We start from the raw sequence: 22,541 nt of genomic DNA on the forward strand, positions 1-22,541 counted from the left end.
ATAGTTTCTATATGCACAGAAACTACACCTTATGATAAGGCTATATTCAAGCTGGTCTTTCACCTCTTGATTTCTTTCTACTATTTACTTGCATCCATTCAAATAAATAAGATAGGATAACAATAAGAAACTCTGATGAAAGGATAAGAGGAAACGGTAAGGATCATCTGACATCTCTAAGCTGCCAAACTATGATTTGAAACAAAAATCCCCATCTCTTCCCCATCACCTCAAGGTAGGTTTATAAAATTCTCAAAACAAAATTCATTTAGATTCACTTTAATTATAAGAAATACATTCAAAGATCCAGAGCTTTTGGACTGTGTTGCGAAATTTGAACAGGATTGGTTATGATCTAAGAAAGGGGAGAAAAACGCACTCTTTCAGAACATTTAACATCTTGAAATCAAGACCTAAAAGCCTTTGACAGTCCCTTGCTAGAGAACCATAACCTATTAGCCAAAGTCTTTCCTTAATATCAAAGAGCACAATTTCATAAATAAGAATCTGAAGTAGTCAATGACAGCGGGAAGCCAGGGAGCTACACTGTCCCTTCTGCCCAAGCTTTGAGGCCTCTTATTTTCTTTTTTTTGCTCCAAACAATCTTTTCCTGTGCTTTTACTTCTTCATGAAACTTGATGTTTCTTTATATAAGACTTCTGTTTTTCCTTATTATGGTCTAAAAGCTTTGTTCAGTCTTACAGTGACTCCTTCAGAAGCAGAGCTCTTTTGAAGGAAGAAACCTCTATTTCTCTAGTTTATGATATCAAATTGGTTTTATCAAAAGACTGGATTTTTCCTTGCCTTCTCAGAAAATTAAAACTTCCATTTTCTTTCTGGAGGTTTAAAAAAAAAACTGGCCTATAATACGAAAAGCACGTAAGTCAGAAAGAGAAAAACAAATATAGTATATTAACGCATATATGCGGAATATAGAAAAATGGTACAAATCAACTGGTTTGCAAGGCAGAAATAGAGACACAGATGTAGAGAACAAACATTTGGGCACCAAGTGGAGAAAGTGGAGGGGGTTGGGGTGGGATGAATTGGGAGATTAGGATTGTCATATACACATTATTAATAAGAAAAAAAAAATATCAAATTCTACACTTTAAATATATGCAGTTTATTGTATGTCAGTTATATCTCAATAAAATTTCTTAAAAAAAGAAAAGCACATAAAGCACTTTCTAACTAGAACTGCATCTTTGATATATCTAAAAAAGTAGCTAAAAAAAATTAAAAATAAAAAAATAAAAAAGTAGCTAATATTAATGCTCAGTTTGAAGGTTCATTTTTAGATAACGTGGATTACATGTGGATTTATTTCAGAAACTGAGAAGGAAGTGACCATCAACATAACTTTATCAGGATAGGAAGCTGGAGATTTCTCAGAAAAAGATTTCATATCTATTTTACTAACATTTCAAATCCTAGACAGGCAGAAACTAGCCATAATCACTCAGGTATAAAAGCAAGTTGGAGAAGTTGGCTTAAAAAGTCATTAAAACATAAGCATCACCTAGCCTCCTTCATGGCTATTAAAAACATTTCTAAGGGATAAAAAAGGAGGTAGGGATGAAGAGGGATAACAGCAGGGAAGGACATGACCCAACCCAGTACAGGACTGAACCTCATTCAGGTCACCTATACTAAATACACATAGCCCCACAGAGATATGGCCATGGAGTAACACTTAGTCATAAAACTAAAATTTTCTCTGCTTTATGTAGGCACTTTAAAATACAGGAAGCAAAGGGAAAAAAGTTTTTGAAGTATCAATCTGAGTTTTAAACTCTAATTGATCCTCAAAACCTGAACAGCAGAAACTGGTGAGTTTTGTCTATGATGAAACCTTGTCTACAATGAAGAAAACATCAGAATTCCAACAAAGTTGCCAAAAGGCTGGAAGCATCATTGTTTTCATGTTAACAAACATCTGTGACAAGGATGAAGTCCCTGCCTTAGCCCAGACCAAAAGAGAATGACAACACTACAGAAACAAGCAGAAGGATTTCATAAGAACTAAGAACCAGACTGGAGAGCCCCCTAACTAGCAGCCACCAAAACCAGGTTAAAACAATGCTGACCTCTCTAGCAATTTTTTTTTCAGCCATGCTGCACAGCTTGTGGATATTTAGTTCCCCGAACAGGGATTGAACCCGTGCCTTCAGCAGTGACAAAATGACAGCGTGGAGTTCTGGCCACTGGACCACCAAGGAATTCTCTCTGGCAATATTATCTTGACAGCTCTGCAGCTTCCAGGACCAGCACAAGATTTTGTTACAGTCAAGGGGCAACTTAAGGTCCTTGCCTGGAGGTCCAGTGATTAAGAATCCACGCTCCCAATGCAGGGGGCATGGGTTTGATCCCTGGTTGGGGAACTAAGATCCCGCATACTACCCTGCACAGTCAAAAAGAAAAAAAAAGGGGGAGGGGGCAATTTAAGAATAGGTGAGGGATTCTTACTAGGGACCTTTCCAGGCCAATGGAAATTTCATCAAACCTGTACTATTTCCCTAAACACTAAACATGCTACCTGGAAGAAAAGGCTCTGAAATTATTAACCCACTTACAGACTAGTGTTTATCAGCTCTCTCATAGAAGAACATATTATACCACTAAAAGAGTTCTAGTTTCTTATTTGTCTTTCATATTTTCCAAAATGTGGCTCTTCCTTGAGTTTCAACATGACTGCCGAACAGAGATAAATTGAGTTATTTTAAGAAACTACAACCAGATTCTTTCATGCATCAAAGCAAAATCCCATAATAAATTCTAAACTTTGACTTTGAAAAGTTAGGCTAAAAGAACGTTCATTTCCTGTCCCCCTAAGATCTACCTGCTTGCTAATGACATTACAGAACTATAACTTTTAAAATGTGAATGGTAATTTTAATCTCATCAGCCAGATTTCCCAAAATGTAATATGTGCTTGACAGGATTAATAATAGTGCTTCTTTTTTCTGAAGTTCTTCAGCCTGACTCCTAAAAGAGACAGAAAGAGAGGAAAATCTGGATGTGTTATTCAAATGCTCCTACTAAAACCAGGGAGTGACACTTCAAATCTCAAATTGTTTTAAGTCATCACTTCAAAACTACTCTCAAACATGGTGTATGCTGGTTATTTGAAATCCTAGTTCAGTCTCGAACACCGTGGATATTAAGAATTTGATTTAAAAAAACAATGAAATTTTGCCATTTGCAGCAACATGGATGGATTTGGAGGGTATTATGCTAAGTGAAATAAGTAAGACAGAGAAAGACAAATACCGTATGATATCACTTATATATAGAATCTAAAAAATACAATGGGGACTTCCCTAGTGGCTCAGTGGTTGGGAATCCACCTGCCAATACAGGGGATGCGGGTTTGAGCCCTGGTCTGGGAAGATCCCACGTGCCGTGGAGCAACTAAGCCCGTGTGCCACAACTACTGAGCCTGTACTCTACAGCCTGTGAGCCACAATTGTTGAGCCTGCGTGCCACAACTACTGAAGCCCATGGGCCTAGAGCCTGTGCTCCGCAACAAGAGAAGCCACCACAATGAGAAGCCTATGCACCGAAATGAAGAGTAGCCCCCGCTTACCACAACTAGAGAAAGTCCATGTGCAGCAACAAAGACCCAATGCAGCCAATAAATTAATTAATTAAAAATAAAATAAAATAAAAAATACAACGAACTAATGAATACAGCAAAACAAGCAGACTCACAAATATAGAGAACAAACTGTGGCTCTCAGTGGGGAGGGGGAAGGGGCAAAAGAGGGGTAGGGGATTAATAGGTACAAACTATTATGTATAAAATAAGCTCCAAGGATATACTGTATAATATGGGGAATATAGCCAATATTTTATAACTACAAATAGCCTATAACCTTTAAAAATTGTGAATCACTATATTGTACACCTGTGTAAAATATTATACACCAACTACACTTCAATTTAAAAAAATAAAAAATTAATTTTTTAAAAAGACAAGAAATAACCAAAAAAAAAGTGAGCCCTGTCCAAATAAAAACGAGTCTCAAAAGAAAAATATTTGATCTGCCCTACAGATCAAATATTTGTTCTACATTTAAATAAGTATAAAATTAAGGATGTTCCAAATAGGATTTTTTTAATGTGTCATTCCATTTCATTATATGGATAAAGATTTATCCTATTACATTATGTATATGGCATCACACGGAGGTGAATGCTATTGCCAAGCAAAAAGCAATCCTTTCAAGTTTCTTAACATTCAAATAATTTTTTCAATTTGCCAAAATGAAATCTCATAAATCAAAGTGATTTGTTTCTAAGGATTCTTGATTATAAACCGAATTTTTAAAGGGGTGACATTTGAGGAGAGTCACCTGGCTCAGTCACTGACCTTTCTTTATCCTTAAATAGGGAGTGGCAATTTCATGATCTTGAGTAATATTAAAAATATCCTGCAAACCTGTAAACCACAGTAAGCTAAGAGCCTTTAATAATCTATATTTACTGTGTCATATGTAAGCTCAACTACAATTTAATTCAATTCTAAAATCAGGACAAGACTAATTTCAAAAAATAGCCAAGGATTACTAAAAAACATAAGGGCTCTTGTATGCGGCATGAAATTGCTTCAAAATAGGAATGCCAAATAATATTACAAACATGTACTTTCCAAAAGCTGAATGACATGAGAAAACTGACAAAAGCCCCAGTGCTTCTCACTAGATCTTTTCCTTCTCTTATCCAAGGAGATAATACATACATACTGCCATGATGTATTCAAATATTTATGGATATGGCTAGCTACCAAGAAGTTGAAGTTCCTTCAACCCTGCTGAGCTGACGGTTTAGTAGCACATTCAATGTTATAAAGTATCTCCAAGAATCAGTGCAAATATGTATTACAGTTCTACTATGTACAAAACGGAGCTGCTTGTGTTTGAAAACAAGCAGTGTCAATTTTAATCCCCCCATTTCTATGATGTTTCATTTATCCACTACTCAGATCTCTAGAACCTCATCCAAAATAAATGCAAACTTTTAAGAAATAAGGAAGCTATTGGGTTTTGAGAGCCTACTATGTGCCAAACATTGTGTTAAGATACTCTTTATCGGTGCTTCTCAAACTATCCGTGGGGGAAGGACTGGTTTTGCAATACAATACAATAAAATCAATCAGCACCTCCAAGAAAGTGAAAAAAGGCACACACAGTCCCAAGTTTTATTATGTTCGGCAGATATAAAACTAGTCTAGCAATCTGTTATGAAGTTTTAAAATGCTTATTCTCAATTCTTGTACTTACCTTCTTGTTATGGGTAACAGTTCATGGTATGTGGCCCACGCTTAGAGTAGCACTGCTCTATATGCAACCTATTTAATTTTCCAAAGTGATTTTCAAAAGTCTCCAAACTCTTAGTAATGACCACAATAGGCTAAAAGAACTCAGAGTCTTCCGGAAAAAAAGCTGTATTAAATGACCTCGGGATCCTTTTCAGCCCCACAAACTCTATGATTCTGAATGCTGAAGATGTGACATGACCAGCAAATAAAACCCTCATTGCCTAATGACAGCCACTTCTGTCACACCAATGGAGTGACTAAAAAAGGAAAGGCAATAAAAAGAGGGAAGAATAAGCTTGGAGAAAAGGAATAAGAATTAAACTGGGAGGCAGATACTGACAGTGAGGAGATGTAGCTGAGTAAGAGGGATAAACACCAACTACAAGAGCTTTTATCTGGGAGCATTCAGGGTGGGGGTGCAACTCTCCTACAAATCAGTCTCTAAAAATTGGACATAATTAAATCTAAGTCATGAGGAAAAACATTTTTAAATGTAACCAAGAAATGGAAGTGGTTTTTTTTTTTTTTTTTTTTGGATGGATCATCAGCTTTATTTTTTTCCCTCAGATCTTTATGGGAGTATAATTGTTTTACAATGTTGTGCAGTTTCTGCTGTACAACAAACTGAATCAGCTGCATTTACACATATATCCCCACATCCCCTCTCTCTTGAGCCTCCCTCCTCCCCTCCCTATCCCACCCCTCTAACTTCGAGTTGATCTCCCTATGTGATGCAGCTGCTTCCCACAGAAATGGAAGTTTTGACAGGTGGCAAAAAGCTGGCTAGATGTGTGTGTCAATGCCAAAGCCTACAGACTTAACCACTAGGCTCGCTCTCTGTGGCAACACATCCTCTGAAGACTCCTGCATTTAGAAGTCCCAGATCTGTCACTGACTCAGTATACCATCTTTCTTTAAATCCCATATTCTGTGTGGCCCCACATATTAACATGCATTCTAAAAACAACAGGCAAAGAAAGAGCCATTCAATACAGTACTTTATACACATTTAAAAACCAGTCTTGTGCAAGATAAATATATAGTTGCTTATCATGTAAGTTGACTTACATATTTAACTCCAGTAGCAGGATGGGTGACATTTTAGCACCATATAGAACTACTTAGAGAAAGATTAACCCGTAGATCAGAATTTGGGGAGAACTTCTAATTCTGGGTAATGCTGTATGTCCCAATTATGTGAAATTACCACACAGTCTTGCAACCAGAGAACCTTTGAACTAAAAAGTCCTCTGTCTCCTTTGCCATGCATGGTACTCAAAGTATGGTTTCTATCTGTTATGTGCTACACATGTAACTGTTCGTATCTATTTGAAAAGATTCATTGTTTTAGTTGTTTCAAAGTTTTCCCACTGGTCTGCTAGCAGAGCTAAAGCTGCCCGTGGTGATATGGCTATTCTTGTTTTCTAATATGTTAAGTTTCTAAGTTTTTCATACTCTAATATTCTCAAAAGTACCACTTCTGTCACCTTTGCGGATATTGCCTCATGGAAGCTAATTTCATCCAGAGGGAAGAGCAAAGGCTCTGAAGAAGGGACACCTTGGGACCCCCAGCCTGACCTATGATGAACACCAAGAGGCCAAGGTGGCTGCAGTGGAGTGAAGGGAAGGAGGGTGGGCATAGTGGGAGCTGAAGTCCAAAGGAATCGGCTATGTATCGGCTTGTATGTGCATTAAACATCTCTGGGTGGGGGGGGGGGTGGGGGCACCTCTGGCTCCTGCAGGAGACTTTCCCCTGAACTCCCTTTTGAACCTTAAGAATTTTGAACCATGTGTTGCTTTCCTAAAATTTTTAATTAAATAAAGCAACCTCATGAAGCCACAGACTTCACGTGTAATTTATGTATTACAAGATCAGAAATATGAACTTGATTATGCATATAAAATGGTACAATTAAACAATGAAACAACCCTATCAATTTACACAGTTACAACATAGTTCTGAAGCCTCTCATTCTGACTTATGTTAAAAAAAAAACCTAGATGGTCATATATGTGTGTTGCAGCATACTTAAAATCTCACTGTTTATAAAAACTATTTCCCAGGACTTCCCTGGTGGCCCAGTGGTTACAAATCTGCCTGCCAATGTAGGAATCACCGGTTTGAGCCCTGGTCTGGGAAGATCCCATATGCCGCGGAGCAACTAACCCGTGTGCCACAACTACTGAGCCCACACTCGCAGGGCCCATGCTCCGCAATATGAGAAGCCACCGCAATGAGAAGCCCGTGTACCGCAATGAAGAGTAGCCCCTGCTCACCACAACTAGAGAAAACCCGTATGCAGCAACAAAGACCCAACATAGCCAAAAATAAATTAATTTTAAAAAATTAAATAAATAAAATAAAAACTATTTCCCTAATTTTAAAAACTTTTCCACAGAATTGGCTAAATATCCAACAGTAGAGGAATGGGTAAATAAATCACTGAACTTCCATATAATGAAATACCATGCAGATTTTAATATCTATGCATGTAGTAAAAATTATATTCTCAACAATACTGGAAGTTTTGGAGAAATGCCCCCCCTGCCCCAAATAACATTAAGTGACAAATGCAAGATACAAAATGTATATATTAATATAATGATCCTGATTTCTTAAAATAACTCTGTAAGCATATATGCATAGAAAAAAGTCTGAAGGGAAATACATGAAAATATAAACAAAACTCATCTCTAGGTGGTATTACTATTTTCTTCTTTATACTTTTTTTACATCTTACAAATTTTCTAAAATTCTAACATTTTCATTTTTAAAATTTTAAGCATTTTGTGATGTTTTAAATAAATTATGACTAGTAGCCTTATTATGCTAATCAGTAACTAGATTATGCTAAGTCCTATAACTTTTGTGACAGTTCAGTCCTCGAGGCACTGCCACTCAATAAAAGCTAGTAAATGGACACAGCTGACTGAAAAGCCTGAACCAAAAATCTCTACATGGAAATGTTCAAAATAAACACAATAGTGCTCAAGTTCACTACATAAGCATAGAACAACTAAGTTAAACAAAAATTCATTCAAATTCATTGTTTTATAATGAAGAATAAAGCAAGGTATTTTCAATTAACACCCTCTGATCTAGCTGTTTTCAGAACTCTCTCCAGAATTCATTATTCTCTATGCAAAGTCTATTACGCTCTACACAAAATCAAAGGTCTTAACCCCACCTTCTCCACATTCCACATTAACAACATTTATTACAACTACTGGGATGTGGTCTATCTTCTTATCTAAAATGCAAAGCAGGGCTTCCTAGGTGGCGCAGTGGTTAAGAATCTGCCTGCCAATGCAGAGGACGTGGGTTCGAGCCCTGCTCCAGGAAGATCCCACATGCCACGGAGCAACTAAGCCGGTGTGCCACAACTGTTGAGCCTGCGCTTTAGAGCTCATGAGCCACAACTACTGAGCCCATGTGCTGCAACTACTGAAGCCCACGCACCTAGAGCCTGTGCTCTGCAACAAGAGAAGCCACGGCAATGAGGAGCCTGCGCACCACGACGAAGAGCAGCCCCCACTCACAACTAAAGAAAGCCCGCGCACAGCAAAAAAGACCCAACACAACCAATAAAATAAATAAAATAAAATAAAATGCAAAGCATAACTGCAATTAAAATTCCTCAAGTCTCACCTGAACTATTTACTTTAGTTCACCAAAAATAACTACCTATTCTTATCCTATTCTCTGTGAACAAATTTTTCCTCATCTATGTTCTCAACTCATGTTCATTAAATCACACTCATACATCTTAAGTGCCCCTTTTAACATTCAGTTCAATCAATATCCAATGTTGGAGCTCCTACTATATTAGTAGGTACTTGATGTATAATATGAAATGGCTGTTCTCAAAGAGCTTATAATATAGTAAGGGTGATCAAGATGCAAATAAATAACTTTAATATATATAAGGCAGTGCTATGGAGAAATAGAAGAGATGCCTTCTAACTGTGGGCATTACGAAAACTTCATGGAGGAGTGGCATTTGATTTGCCACTTGAAAGATAAAGAGTAGGGTTCCAAATGTGGAGGTGGGGTATCCCAGGGCAATGGAACCCCAGAAGCCAAGACTGTAGGAGTAAATGTGGTGAGTTTGTAAAATATGGGGGGAGGGGGTGCAAGGATTAATGATATAAGACTAGAAAGATACATGGAGCCAAATCATAGCTACATTGAATTATTTTATTTTGCACGAAATGGGAAGCCACCAAGGATTAGAACAAGGAGGTAACATAACTATGCTTTAGGAAGATTACTCTGGCAGCCATGTGTAGGCTGGGCCATGTAGTTCTTATTTAAAATAGCTTCCATTAACTACTGTCCCAGAGATAACAGGTTGTTAAGATCAAGTGCTACCTAAAGCAGAGGTATAGTGCAAAAATACTCAAGAAATGAAATAGAGTCCTAGCACTAATTGTATGACCTTGGACAAATCATTTCACTTCTTTAGGCCTTTTTTTCTAAAATAGTAAATATCTCCTGCCTCATGGAGCCACTGAAAGAATGAAATGAAAATAGTATATATGGAAGCCCCTGGAAGGCTTGCTGGTCATAAGGTCTCTGTCACAAATACTCAATTCTTCACTGTATCGTGAAGACAGATAATATGTAAACGAATGGACTGGTTATGTTCCAATTAAACTTTATTTACAAAAACAGACAGCTGGATATGGCCATGAGGGCCACAGTTTGCTGACCTCTATACAGAAGCTCTGTCCAATAAAAATAGGTATAACACATATGGAATTTAATATTTTTCAATAGCCACATTTAAAAAGGTAAAAAGATAGGGAGGCTCAAGAGGGAGGGGATATATGTATACATACAGCTGAGTCACTTTGTTGTACAGCAGAAACAAACACAACTTTGTAAAGCAATTATACTCCAATAATGATGTAAATAAATAAATAAAAATAAATAGGTAAGAATAGTTGAAATTAATTTTAGTATATTTTAATTTAAATAATATATTTTATTTAACTCATGATATCAAAATATTATCATTTCTACATTTAGTCCATTTAGATATTATTAGGGAGATATTTTACAAATTTTTTGTATAAAGTCTTCAAAATTTGATGTGTCTTTTACACTTTCAGCACACTTCACTTCTGACAAGCTACATTTCGAGTGCTCAAAAGCCAAATGTGGGTAGTGTTACCCACTGGACAGCACCGTTCCAGAGGCTAGTTAAGTAAAACTGCTAAACTTTGACAACACAAGCGTAAAATAACAATTTGAACAATAAAAGAAACCAAAATCACATAACTGTATTCTACAGAGAAGATGAAAGCAAAATGAATTTCAAACTTGAAAAATAATGTTCTCTTGGGATACCAACTGTTACTGCTTGAGGCCACATGTTTCTGATCTTAGAGGGAATGCTTGCAGTTTTTCACCATTGAGAATGATGTTTGCTGTGGGTTTGTCATATATGGCCTTTATTATGTTGAGGTAGGTTCCCTCTATGCCCACCTTCTGGAGAGTTTTTATTATAAATGGGTGTTGAATTTTGTCAAAAGCTTTTTCCGCATCTATTGAGATGATCATGTGGTTTTTATCCTTCAGTTTGTTAATACGGTATATCACATTGATTGATGAGGCCACATGTTTAAAACGGTTCATTATTAGCAGTATAAGATACCAATACAAAGTATACTGATGAATTTTTATTCCCATAGTTTCAGTTGACCAACATTCTGCCCAAAGGCGAGAAAAATATTTAATGAACAAAAAATTGTTCTATTTCAAAAGAATTATCATTTTTTAGCAAGTATTTAATTTTCTTTTTTCAAAAAAATAGCTTCCTTGTTAATGATACCATGCTTGGCAAATGGGCAAAAATCAGATCACCCAAGAAGGTTATTATTAGCTAATAGCTTACAGTTAGTAAGTAATGGAAAAAACTGTAGGAGAATTAACATTTTCTACCACAGAAAACATTAAGGATTTCCCAAAATGTGGTTACTTTTGTTTCAAACAACTGCAAACTATGCTGGTCTTCAGCAAACTTTGATCGAAAAGGGAGAGATTCTGGCAGAAAAAGAGTCTACCTCAGGAGCCTCTAACCTTCACAGGTTTGGTGACACCTACCAACCCTTCTCAGGTAATATTTTTAAATGCATAAAACAAAATACACAGGATTATAAGAAACCAATTACAGTACACTAAAATATAGTTACCAAAATACTTACAAAAAGAAACAAATTTGTGATATCAGTATAGGAGCTTCATTATTAGTACACTGAATAACAAGATCTAATGCTTCCCATAATTTCTAAGTGGTCATGAAGTGAGCATAAACAATATTTCAAGATATGTTCAACAACTTTAATATATGAAAATATCTATGATTCCTACTGGTTACAAGGTCCCAGGTTCTGCCACTACTACTAGGGTTGTTGACTACACTCATAATAGAAGGAAATGCTGAGTTCTAGCTAGCGGTATGAGTAAATAAAGATATTATTTTTCCCATCCAAGTTCACAGACACCCTCCCCCCCCCCCCCCCGCCCCCGAATTCTATTCAGGCTCAGAACCCCTGAGGGAAAGCAAACTTTTATTATAAGCTTATCTAAAAAATTCTTCCTCCAAAGTTCCCCAAATGTATCTTTACCTTTCCACCACCTATTTTGCCCCTTTCCAGATTAAATAAACCAGTAGGTGTCTTTCAGCCACACCACAACTGGATGATCAGGAAGGAATCAGTATCAAGAAATAAAGAAGGTAATTATTCTACCATGGGCCACTGTTTTGATGAAAATATGCTGACACAGACTCTCCTTTAACATTCTCAATGATTCTATTTCAAGAGTAAGGAAAGCAAATATGTCAATAGAAATAAGAGGTCCAGATTTTCTACTCTGTCCTGTAAATAGCTATATCTTTTATATTAGACTTTGTTCATTTGAAATCAGTAATGCAAACTACAGAGCTCAAAGAAAATACAGTAAACACAGAAAAGATCCATTACAAATACAAGCTGAATGCTGATATTTTGTTGGTATAAAACCACTATTTGAACCATGTATTTGTAATTAGTGTTGCTAAACCTACAATCTGCATAAAATAGTTTGTAAATTATGTATCTCTTTATTGTTAATCTAAAATTGCTACACACTGTGCTCTGACCTAGTAATTCAGCGGAGTGCAGGTTTCAGTAGAAACACCAGGGATTCAAGTGTGTCCACTTCAAAGCGTCCCATCATGGAACATTAATTAATTATTCTACACTTGTGCTTAATAGCACTTCATAAACTCAAAGCTCTGCACAAATATTCAACATTATTGGGAAGGGAATCATACAGCACTATAAAAATCCCTTTCAATTATAAACTGCCAATATTAACAGGTTGCAGAAACACACTTTTTGTTGTTGTTGTTGCTTTTAAATTTTTTAAAAACTTTTTTGTTGAAGTATAGTTGATTGAAACACACTTTAATAAGTACCACAAATTTCAAATTTACCAAAGTTTATCAAGAAAATAACACGCCAAAAAAAAAAAAGACAAAGAAAATGACACTCCAAACACGAAAAATCTTTGGATTTACTTATAAAAAAATATATAAATGTGAATTTAAGAAGGAAACAGTAAAAAAAAATTACTTAATATGGCTATTTCTGGGTAGTGCAATCAAAGGATATTTCTTTTCTCTCTCTCACCTTTAGTGTTTTCTCCATTTTCTACAACGTCCATGTGCTACTTCTTTATAATCAAAAAAGTTTTGAGGGCTTCCCTGGTGGCGCAGTGGTTAAGAATCCGCCTGGCAATGCAGGGGACACAGGTTCGATCCTTGAGCCGGAAAGATCCCACATGCTGTGGAGCAACTAAGCCCGTGTGCCACAACTACTGAGCCTGTGCTCTAGAGCCCTTGAGCCACAACTATTGAGCCTGTGTGCCACAACTATTGAAGCCCGAGTGCCTAGAGCCCGTGCTCCACAACAAAAGAAGCCACTGCAATGAGAAGCAGGCATACTGAGATGAAGAGTAGCCCCTGCTCTCTGCAACTAGAGAAAGCCCGTGTGTGCAGCAATGAAGACCCCAATGCAGCCAATAAATAAATAAATAAATTTATTTTAAAAAAGTTTTGATAGCATAAAAATATAATGAACTTACTATCAATTATTTCCCACATAGGTACAAAAAACATAGAATTACTCCTTATACTGGAATACAAGAGAGAAAAATTTAAGACAATCTGAGTCCCACTAGTCTGCCTAACAACCGCTATGCACTCTGAACACACTTCAGGGACCAGTGCATCCTTTTCCCAGGGTGGGCAGCTTCCTGGCTCTGCTGGCCTCTGGTAGCATCCCCAGACCATCAGAATACAAAGTTGTTGCTCTCTCCTGCCTATATATGGACATAGTCTCTATCAACTGGATTACTGACTAACATGAGTACATGCCAGGAGGTGAAGGCAATCAAGCCACAGGAGAAGTCCTCTGAAGTGAAGTGATAACAGCTAAGGCAGCACTAACAGAAAACTCCGGCTTCTTTCAGCTGACCATGATTCGGCATGCATGTCCAGGTACCCAATTACATCTAGTGGATTCATCTTTTGGAGTGAAAGCCATTGGCTTAAGCAAATGATAAATTTAAGCAAATCCATAAATTCTAAAATGGTCTCTATGAGGGTATGAGGAAAAGAGGTCCTATCAAGCATGGTTACTTGGGAGTATGAATTGGTACAGCCACTCTGGAGAGCAATTTGGCAGTATCTATTCAAATTTAAAATGGTCACCTATGACTCAGCAATTCTACTTCTCCAGAACTGCTCTAGAGAAATACTCCCACGTGCACAAACAGGCACGCAAGGATGTGCACTGAAGGACCGTTTTTAACAGTAAAAGACTGAATTTCAAACAACAAAATGTCCATTGTGGTAAGCTGAATAATGATCCCACCTCCTCAAAGATATCCACATCCTAATCCCTGGAACCTGTGAATGTGACCTTGGATGGCAAGAGGGACTTTGCAGATGTGATTAAATTAAGGATCCTGAGATGAGGAGATTACCCTGGATTATCCAGGTGGGCTCTAAATGTAATCATAAGGGTCCTTGTAAAATGGATGCAGGAAGAATCAGTCAGAGGAGAAAATGTTATGATGACAGATCAGAGACTAGGGTGATATACTCTGAAGGTTTGAGGAAGGAGCCACAAGCCAAGGAATACAGGTGGCCACTAGAAGCTCTGAAAAAGGCAAGGGAACGCATTCTCCCCTAGAGCCTCCAGAAGGAACCTGATCTGCTAACACCTGACTTTAACCCAATGTGACTCACTTAGGACTTCCGAACTCCAGCAACGTAAGAGAATACGTTTGTGTTGTTTTAAGCCACTAAGTTTGTAATAATGTGTTCGCGTAGCAACAGGAAACTAACACACCCATCAATAGGGGAATGGCTAAATAAACTATGGTATTTCTGGAGTCTTGTGCAGCACTTAAAAAAATGCAGTAGATCTATATGTGGAGACATAGAAAAATCAAAACATATTGAGTTTTTTTAAAGATGCAAGTTATAGAAAGATATGTCTAGCATCAAATCTTTTAGGCAAAAAAGAAAAAATAATAAAAAGTGTTATGTACACACACACACACACACACATTCAACAATGGTCTTGAAGGATACGCCAAAAAAATTTATCATTGATTTAACCACAATGGGGAGGATTAGTGATGGTAGTCAAAAGGAACTTCAGTTTCACCTGCATTTTTTTTATAAGAATGTATTCATGTATTGATTTTTTAAAATTTAATGAATACATAAAAGTGCTAAAAATGCAGGATCAAAGTAATAGTTATATAATTTCTGCAGTCTTGTCTCCTTTTAATTATGCTTTTGTCCCACAATTGATCACCTGCTGTTATCTACATTTGCCTACAACTACTGACTAAACATCTTGCAAAGCAGACTACACTCCTTGTGTTCCCCCCACCACCATGGCTGTAAAACAAGCCAGAAAGGTGGAGGCGGGCGGGGGGGGGGGGGTGGAGGAGAAAGCATGGGGCATTTTCAGGAATTGACAGTCCATTCCTAATTATCACCACAGGTGCCTTATATGACTCAGGAAAGAAAAGTCCACCCAGTAGCCCTGGACAACGGGCGGTATTTTGTGACAGCCAATGTGGAAGCCAAGAAGACAGATAATAATCAAAACTGATTTATCAAGACCCTAGGCATACAATGGGAGGAAAACTGAAATGAAGACTATTATCTCATCTGCCAGCCAGATTCCAAACAAATTGGGAAGGAAGAAAATTCCAGAGGGACCACACATCCACCAGAAAATGCACTATCCCCACTATTCACTTCCAGAAAAAATAAAAATGTTGACGGGATAGGTTTGCTGTCATATACAGTGGGCAGCTAACAAAATATATATAAAATAACTTTTCAGCAACATGACACCTTCCAAAGAGAGTTCATACACTGTAAGTGCATAATCACATCCATCCTTAACTAATCCTTACACTAACCCTATTATTATCTCCCTCTTACAGATGCCTAGGCAGCCTAGCGATGGTTTTCAAGCCTCCATTCTGGGCTGGAATCAGACAGATCTATTTCAGCCTCAGCTTTACTAGTGACTGTATGACCTTCGTCAAGTTACTTCATTTCTGTGCCATGGCTTCCTTATTTGTAAAATAAAGATAACAATAGTAGCAATCTCATAAAGTTTCAGTGGGGATTAAATGACATAATGGGTGGGAAGTGCTTAGCACAGAGTCTGGCACACAATATGCTGACACTGTTGTCCTCATGGTGGTAGAGGTGGTGACGATGACAGAGAAGCTGCGGTGGAAGAAACCAGGAATTATTAAAGGTAACTGAACTTGCCCAAGGTCACGCAGCTAGTAAGGGGCAGAGCTGGAATTTCAATCCCAGTCTGACTCTTTAAACCTTATTTTAACCTCTAGACAATACTGCGTCTCACAGTCTTCTGATACTTTGTCCTAACCTTATAGCCAGCCAGCCAGCCACGCCTGATAACTTTTTTTTTCCGTTTTTTAAAAAATTGAATTATTGATTGGCAATGTTGTGCTAATTTCTGCTGTAAAAGTGACTCGGTTACACACATATATACAATATTTTTTATATTCTTTCACCTGGGAACTTTGGAGCCATTTGCTGAAGTCACAGGAACACTGTACCAAGATTCAGTGACTCTTATTCCAGTGCTCGTTAATTACCTGATAATTAATTCTGTTGGTGAACAAAGGTAGTTTATTCATTTATTCATTAACTCTTCCAAATCTAGAATTTGGAATTCTCTAAAAGTACATAAACACTTTCCAAAGAATTCTGACCAAAAGATAAACAAGTGGTAGTATCCTCCTATAAGAACAGATCAACATTTATGAATTTAAATATCACCTCAAAGATTTCACTTGAGTGTAATGTAAGTATTCAAAGCCTTGACTATTTAAGCTGATCACCTCCAAACCCAAAGGTTCCTTCCCTTACATTAAAAAAAAACAAAAACAAAAAAAAACCCCGAAAGACTTGTTGAGCCTTTTTCACTTCTTTTTTTTTTGGCACACGGGCTTAGTTGCTCCGTGGCATGTGGGATCTTCCTAGAGCTGGGATCGAACCCGTGACCTCTGCATTGGCAGGCAGATTCTTAACCACTGCGCCACCTAGGAAGCCCCCTTCACTTCTTTTTTTTTTTTTTTTTAATTTTTAATTTTTTATTTATTTATTTTTTTATTTTTTTGGGGGTACACCAGGTTCAATCATCTGTTTTTATACACATATCCCCATATTCCCTCCCTTCCTTGACTCCCCCCCCCTCGCCCTTCACTTCTTAAATAGTATCTGTAAAGCATTCTGGGCTTCTGTAGGTTTTGTTTGTTTTATTGAGGTATAACTGGCATACAGTAAACTACACATATTTAAAGTGTACAATTTGAGGAGTTCTGACATATGTATACATACAACATGAAACCATCACCACACTCAAAACAGGGAACATTACCATCACCCCAAAAGTTTCCTCATGCACCTTTGTAATCCCTTCCCCCAACCATTCCTGCCTGCCTCTATCCCCAGGCAGCCACTGTTCTGCTTTCCGTAACCACAGATTAGCTTACACTTCCTAGACCATCATATAAATGGAATCGTACAGTGTGCACTCTTGTATGACTGGGTTCTTCCACTCAGCATAAATCCATGTTGTCAGTATCAACAGCTCATTCATTTCTATTGCTGAGTAGTATTCCAGTATATGGAGGTACCGCACCTGCTTATCCATTCACTTGTTGATGGACATTTTGATTATTTGCAGTTTTTGGCAATCACAAATAAAGCTGTCATGAACATACACGTTGAAGTCTTTGAATGGTGGGGGTGGGGGGGAAGGGGTCCTTATAAATAAACACAATGAAAAATGAGAAACTAACCAAAATGCTTGGGTTCAAAATTAATGTAAACTACGGAGTAAAAAATATCTTGGCCACCTTAAGCCAGTCAATTAGCTTCTCTATCAACGTCCATATGTATGACGCCTATGCCCCCCCGGAATTTGTAAAGGAAAATGAGGTAGGATGCCGAAATCTTTGGAACTTCCACAAAGAAGCGAATGCTTTTTTTCTTGTAAATTTCCTTTATTTTAAAAAGACTAATGGTCTATGAAACGTAATACAAAATTCAATAATATTTGAGTTGTCATTTTTGAACAATTGCTTTTTTATTTCTCATATTTTTTCAACATTTAAAAAATAATTTCCTGCATGCTTTCACTTTTTGCCAACAACATAAAATTAAATACAGATAGCTATTTCAAAGGCCAAGAAAGAGCTTCACTCTGCATCTTTAATTCACTCAAGTAGATTCAAAGGTCTTATCTACAAGGCCCTACTTGATCTGCAGCCCCTGCTTCCATCTGCTATCACTCACTCTCCTTTCCCCCTTTGCTTACAGGGCTCAGAGCTCCACACTAAGGATGCTAAGGATGCTTCCCTCTCAGGGACTTGGCTCTTGCTGTCCTCTGTCTGGAATGCACTTCCCCCAGTAGCCATATGGTACACTCTCACTTCTCTCAGGTCGCAAATGCCATTCTGGGCTTTCCTTTCCTGCCCACCGTATGTAAAATAGAGCGCTTCCCATCCACCCCACCCCCGTTATTCTCCATCCCTCTTACCCGGCTATACTTTTTTCCATAGCACTTATCATCTGACATATTATATACATGTCCTATATTTGACAATTTGTTATCATCTGTATCCCCCACCAGAAGTTTTTTTAAGAACAAGAATTTTATTTTATCCCCTGCTATGTCCCCAACACTCACAACAGTGGGCTCAGCTCACCTCTGAATTCCACAAACACTTGTTGAATGAATTTGTTGATTAGACACTACTGATTGAAAACCAACCAAACAAAAACCTTCTGTTTAGAATTCACTGGGGAAAAAAATTTTAACTCAAATGCTCTGCTATTGCTTAAATTAAAATGCTAAGTTGATGCTGATCTATTTCTTAGGATGAGTTCTTTTTTCAGATTGACATTTAACTTTGAGCAGCACTTACAGAGTGAAAATAACAGTGGAATTCAAAGGCATTTGCCCTGCCATAACTAGCTATGCTACCAAGCCAAAACCTCTCCTGATCTCAGATAACTTTTCTCTAAAATGAGGGAAATAAGTATCTCTAAGGTTCCTCCTTGCTCTAAAATTCTGAGACACTACTGCAGCTAGCACAGTCTTACGCGTTAAGGTTGCCAATCATGAATTAGTCAGCTCAGTTTGAGTCTCATCTTTCTTAAAATTATTAACTGAAAGATTCTATATAACTATAAAACCCTGTAAAAATTGGTCATTTTCACCCATATGTCCACTGAAAGGAGAGGTATGGAAGAGTGTACTTTATAGGGGTAGCATTTCAAAAGTTTTTAAAAAGTTGATGAACCTCTAATCTTCCTCAAAGTTAAAAAGAATAAGTCACTAGAAAGGAAATAAAGATACCTGTGTAGTATGCTATCTTTAGCCAGTTATTAAGTTTAAAATAACTACAAATATGAGTATCATACATGCATGAAGATAGTGGAATATTATGATTAGGAGCAGATATGTTTGAGACTAAACAGACCTGGGTTAATAACCAGGCTCTCTTCTCCAACTATGTGTGATCTTGAGCAAGTTGCATACCTGCTCTGCACTTTACTTGCCTCATTGTACATGGATACAATATTTACAATTGTTGCAACAAGCAACAATATTTAACTACCAGGATTTTTTTTTTTTAACCATGGATCCATCCCCCTTTGAGAATTTACTAAGACAATGCCTGACACATAGGATGCACTTAATCAATATTATTATTATTATTATTAAATAATTAAATGTGAATATACCCACACAAAACACAAATCTAAGTCACAAAAACAAAGCTATTTCTCCTGATACTATGTTGCTTGTATAACATATGGAAAGAAGTGAAAAAAGTTCTGACTACAGTCAGAAATGTTTATCATCCATACATATATTGGTTTCTGAGAGGTTAGATCACAAAAAAAATGTTGAGTTTTTAAAAACTCTTCCAGGCCAGAGAGGTTCTTTCTTTTAAAATCATTCTTCTGTGGAAATACCTGACAAATACTCAGTATATTTATGCAGTAAACATCTTAGGAAAAACAACTTAACAGCTCAGGTATTTTTAACTACTCTGACATTTTTTAATCCTAAAAATAAATAAATTACATACATATAAAAATTCTGGATCTGTGAACTTAGTCTCTAAGGAACAAAGGGCATCCGCTTATCTCATTTCACATACAAGAGAGCCAATTAAATCAAAAGATTCCACCATTACAGTATAATGCCCCTTGAGTTTTCAAGCAGATAAGACACGCAGACACACCTTGCTTTTTATAGAAGAGGCCCAAATGAAACATAATAAAACTATGATTCCATGTTAGGAATTCCCTACCAATTTGTACATGCCTTTTTTTTGGTGGCCAGACTGTAAAATAAGTCACTAAGAGTTCACAACGGGAATGCTGCAACAACCTCAAATCCAGACACAAAAATACAGAGGAAGGTATTCGCATCTCAGACACGTCCAAATGTCTCCGCCAAAGGGATCCCATCACTGCCATTTCCAGAAACACACAGTAATGGGTTTTAATCCATTTCTATAAATGTTCGCTCTGCTGAAAGCCAAAGTGCCTACAAAACCGCAAAACACAAAAGATTCCCCGCATTCCGTTTATAGCCAGAAGACAGGCCATCCTCTCTGCGCCCTACCCCAGAGAATCCTCCTTGCGACAATAAGAATTTCTTGACACCCCATGCTACCTACACATCAAAATGTCACCCCACAAAGTGGAGGGGGAGCAGCGCCTTGATGAACCGATCCTGCCAATGCTCCCACCCCTGGGCAAACACGAAACCAAGAGAAGTCGGTTGAAAGTTCCCATCCACCCAGCATATTTGGTTTCCTCCTGCTCCCAAACTCAGAGGCACAATTGCTGAGATTTGCTCTTGCACCTGCCACGGCTCCTAAGCCTGGGCTTCTCCGCGACCCCCGAGCTCGTGAAAAGGCCTTGCGGCCTAAAACGCCCGTGACCCTTGCGGAAAGCGCAACCGAGGGCCGATGTAGCACCCCCCTTGCAGTCCACACCGCCCGCTTCCCTGACAAAAGGCCCCCTGTCAATCCTAGGCACGACACAGAGGAGTTGCTGGATTGACCATCACGGACCGGCAGCTGCCACTACCTTCTCCGGAGAAAAACAACAAAACACACGCGCGCGCGCGCACGCACGCACGCACACACACACACACACACACACACACGCACAGCACTGGGGAATGACGGGGTCGGAGGGGGAGCGGGGGTGTAGAGCGTTAAAATTAAAATGTCCCCAAAGCTAAGCAGCCTGGGTGTGCCTTGCAAGTGCGTCCAAGGGGTCCGTGGGGGAGGGGAGACAGGGCCCGGGAGGCGGCGGCGACTCCTCCGCGGGCGTAAAGGCCGTGCCGGGTGATGGTCTAATAAAATGCTGGGAGTCGGAACGTTCAACATGAAACCGCAAATGAAATCCCCGGCGGGCTTGAGGCCCCGAGGAGGGAAGGAGGGAAGGAGGGAAGGAAGGAAGGAGGGAGGGAGGGAGGGAGGGAGGGAGGCGGTGGGTCTGCAGACTCGCTGCGCGGCCCGCACCTGCCTGCCCGGCGCCCACCCACACCTGCTGGGGCAGCCTTCGGGCGCCCGGGGGTCGGGGGTGAAGCGGAGATGCGGGGGCCCGACCCTCGGGATGCGGGACGGGTGCGCTCATCTGACGGCGGAGGCCGGGGGCAGCCTCGCTCACCTCCAGGTCGGTGTCGGCGGCCTCCGGGGCCCCGAGGATCTCGCTGGGCAGCTCGGCCAGGTCGGTGACCCGGATCAGCCCGTCGTGCAGGAAGATGGTCTCCTCCTTCACCGAGAGCCACTGCGCCGAGTCCGCCGCCGCCGCCGCCGCCGCCGCCGCCGCGGCCGCCGACGAGCCCATGGCCCCGGCTGAGGGGCCGGCGCTGAGGAGCGGCCGCCCGGCCCGGGGAGACGCGAGCAGGAGCCGCCGCGATCACCAGTCCATGGCAGCGGCCGCCGCGCCCGCCTGCAGCGCCCCCGCTCGCCGCCTCGCCCGTGCAGCTCCGCCCTAGGAGGTCCGAGCCGCCATCCTCCCACCCCTGGCCCCGGAGACCCCCCGGCCCCGCCGCCGCCGCCGCTGCCGCCGCCGCCCTGAGAAGCAGGATCCGCCTCTACAGCTCGGCAGCCAACTGTCAGTGAGACGCCATGTTGGGGGCGGGGCTCCCGGCATGCCCCGCGGAGCGGACAATACCGGCCCCGCCTACCCGTCTGGCCCCGCCCACCTCCCCGCGGCCTGGAGGGCAACCAGGGCTGCGAGACCTCCGCCTGGTGGCCTTTCACTGCGTCTTGCCCTCAGAGTGACCTCCCACGCCCCTTGCTATTCGAGGGCGCCCTGGTCCTGCAGGGCACCAGGAGAAGAGGGCACCGCCTCCCCTCCTCCCCCCTGCTCAGGTGTGCAACCCCTCTCTCTCGGGCCTGAATCCCCACCCTTGGCCCCTGGGCAGAGCACGGAGTTTCGCTCCCTGTTTTCACGTTTAAATGAGATGTGCAAAAATCTGGCGCAGAGTAGGCGCTGCACATTTGTTCATAAACGCTTGGTAGAAGCGCACAGTAGGTGCTCCATGTTTACTGCAAATT

At 39.8% G+C, this 22,541-nt stretch overlaps 1 protein-coding gene across 8 annotated transcripts in view; it reads right to left on the bottom strand.

Moving 5' to 3' along the window:
• Nucleotides 1-21,990, bottom strand: part of HECTD4 (HECT domain E3 ubiquitin protein ligase 4) — a 183,147-nt gene extending 161,157 nt beyond the window's left edge. For all 8 annotated transcript variants that reach the window (XR_009055223.1, XM_057747155.1, XM_057747153.1 and 5 more), the window contains exon 1: nt 21,646-21,990. Coding sequence is in view for 7 of the 8 variants with exons in the window: in XM_057747155.1 (XP_057603138.1) it covers nt 21,646-21,825 (180 nt within the window). In the remaining variant the exon portion in view is untranslated. The remainder of the gene's footprint in view (nt 1-21,645) is intronic.
• Between the last annotated feature and the right edge of the window lie 551 nt (nt 21,991-22,541).

Source organism: Hippopotamus amphibius, chromosome 8 (genome assembly GCF_030028045.1).
Source record: "Hippopotamus amphibius kiboko isolate mHipAmp2 chromosome 8, mHipAmp2.hap2, whole genome shotgun sequence".
Lineage (NCBI taxonomy): Eukaryota > Metazoa > Chordata > Mammalia > Artiodactyla > Hippopotamidae > Hippopotamus > Hippopotamus amphibius.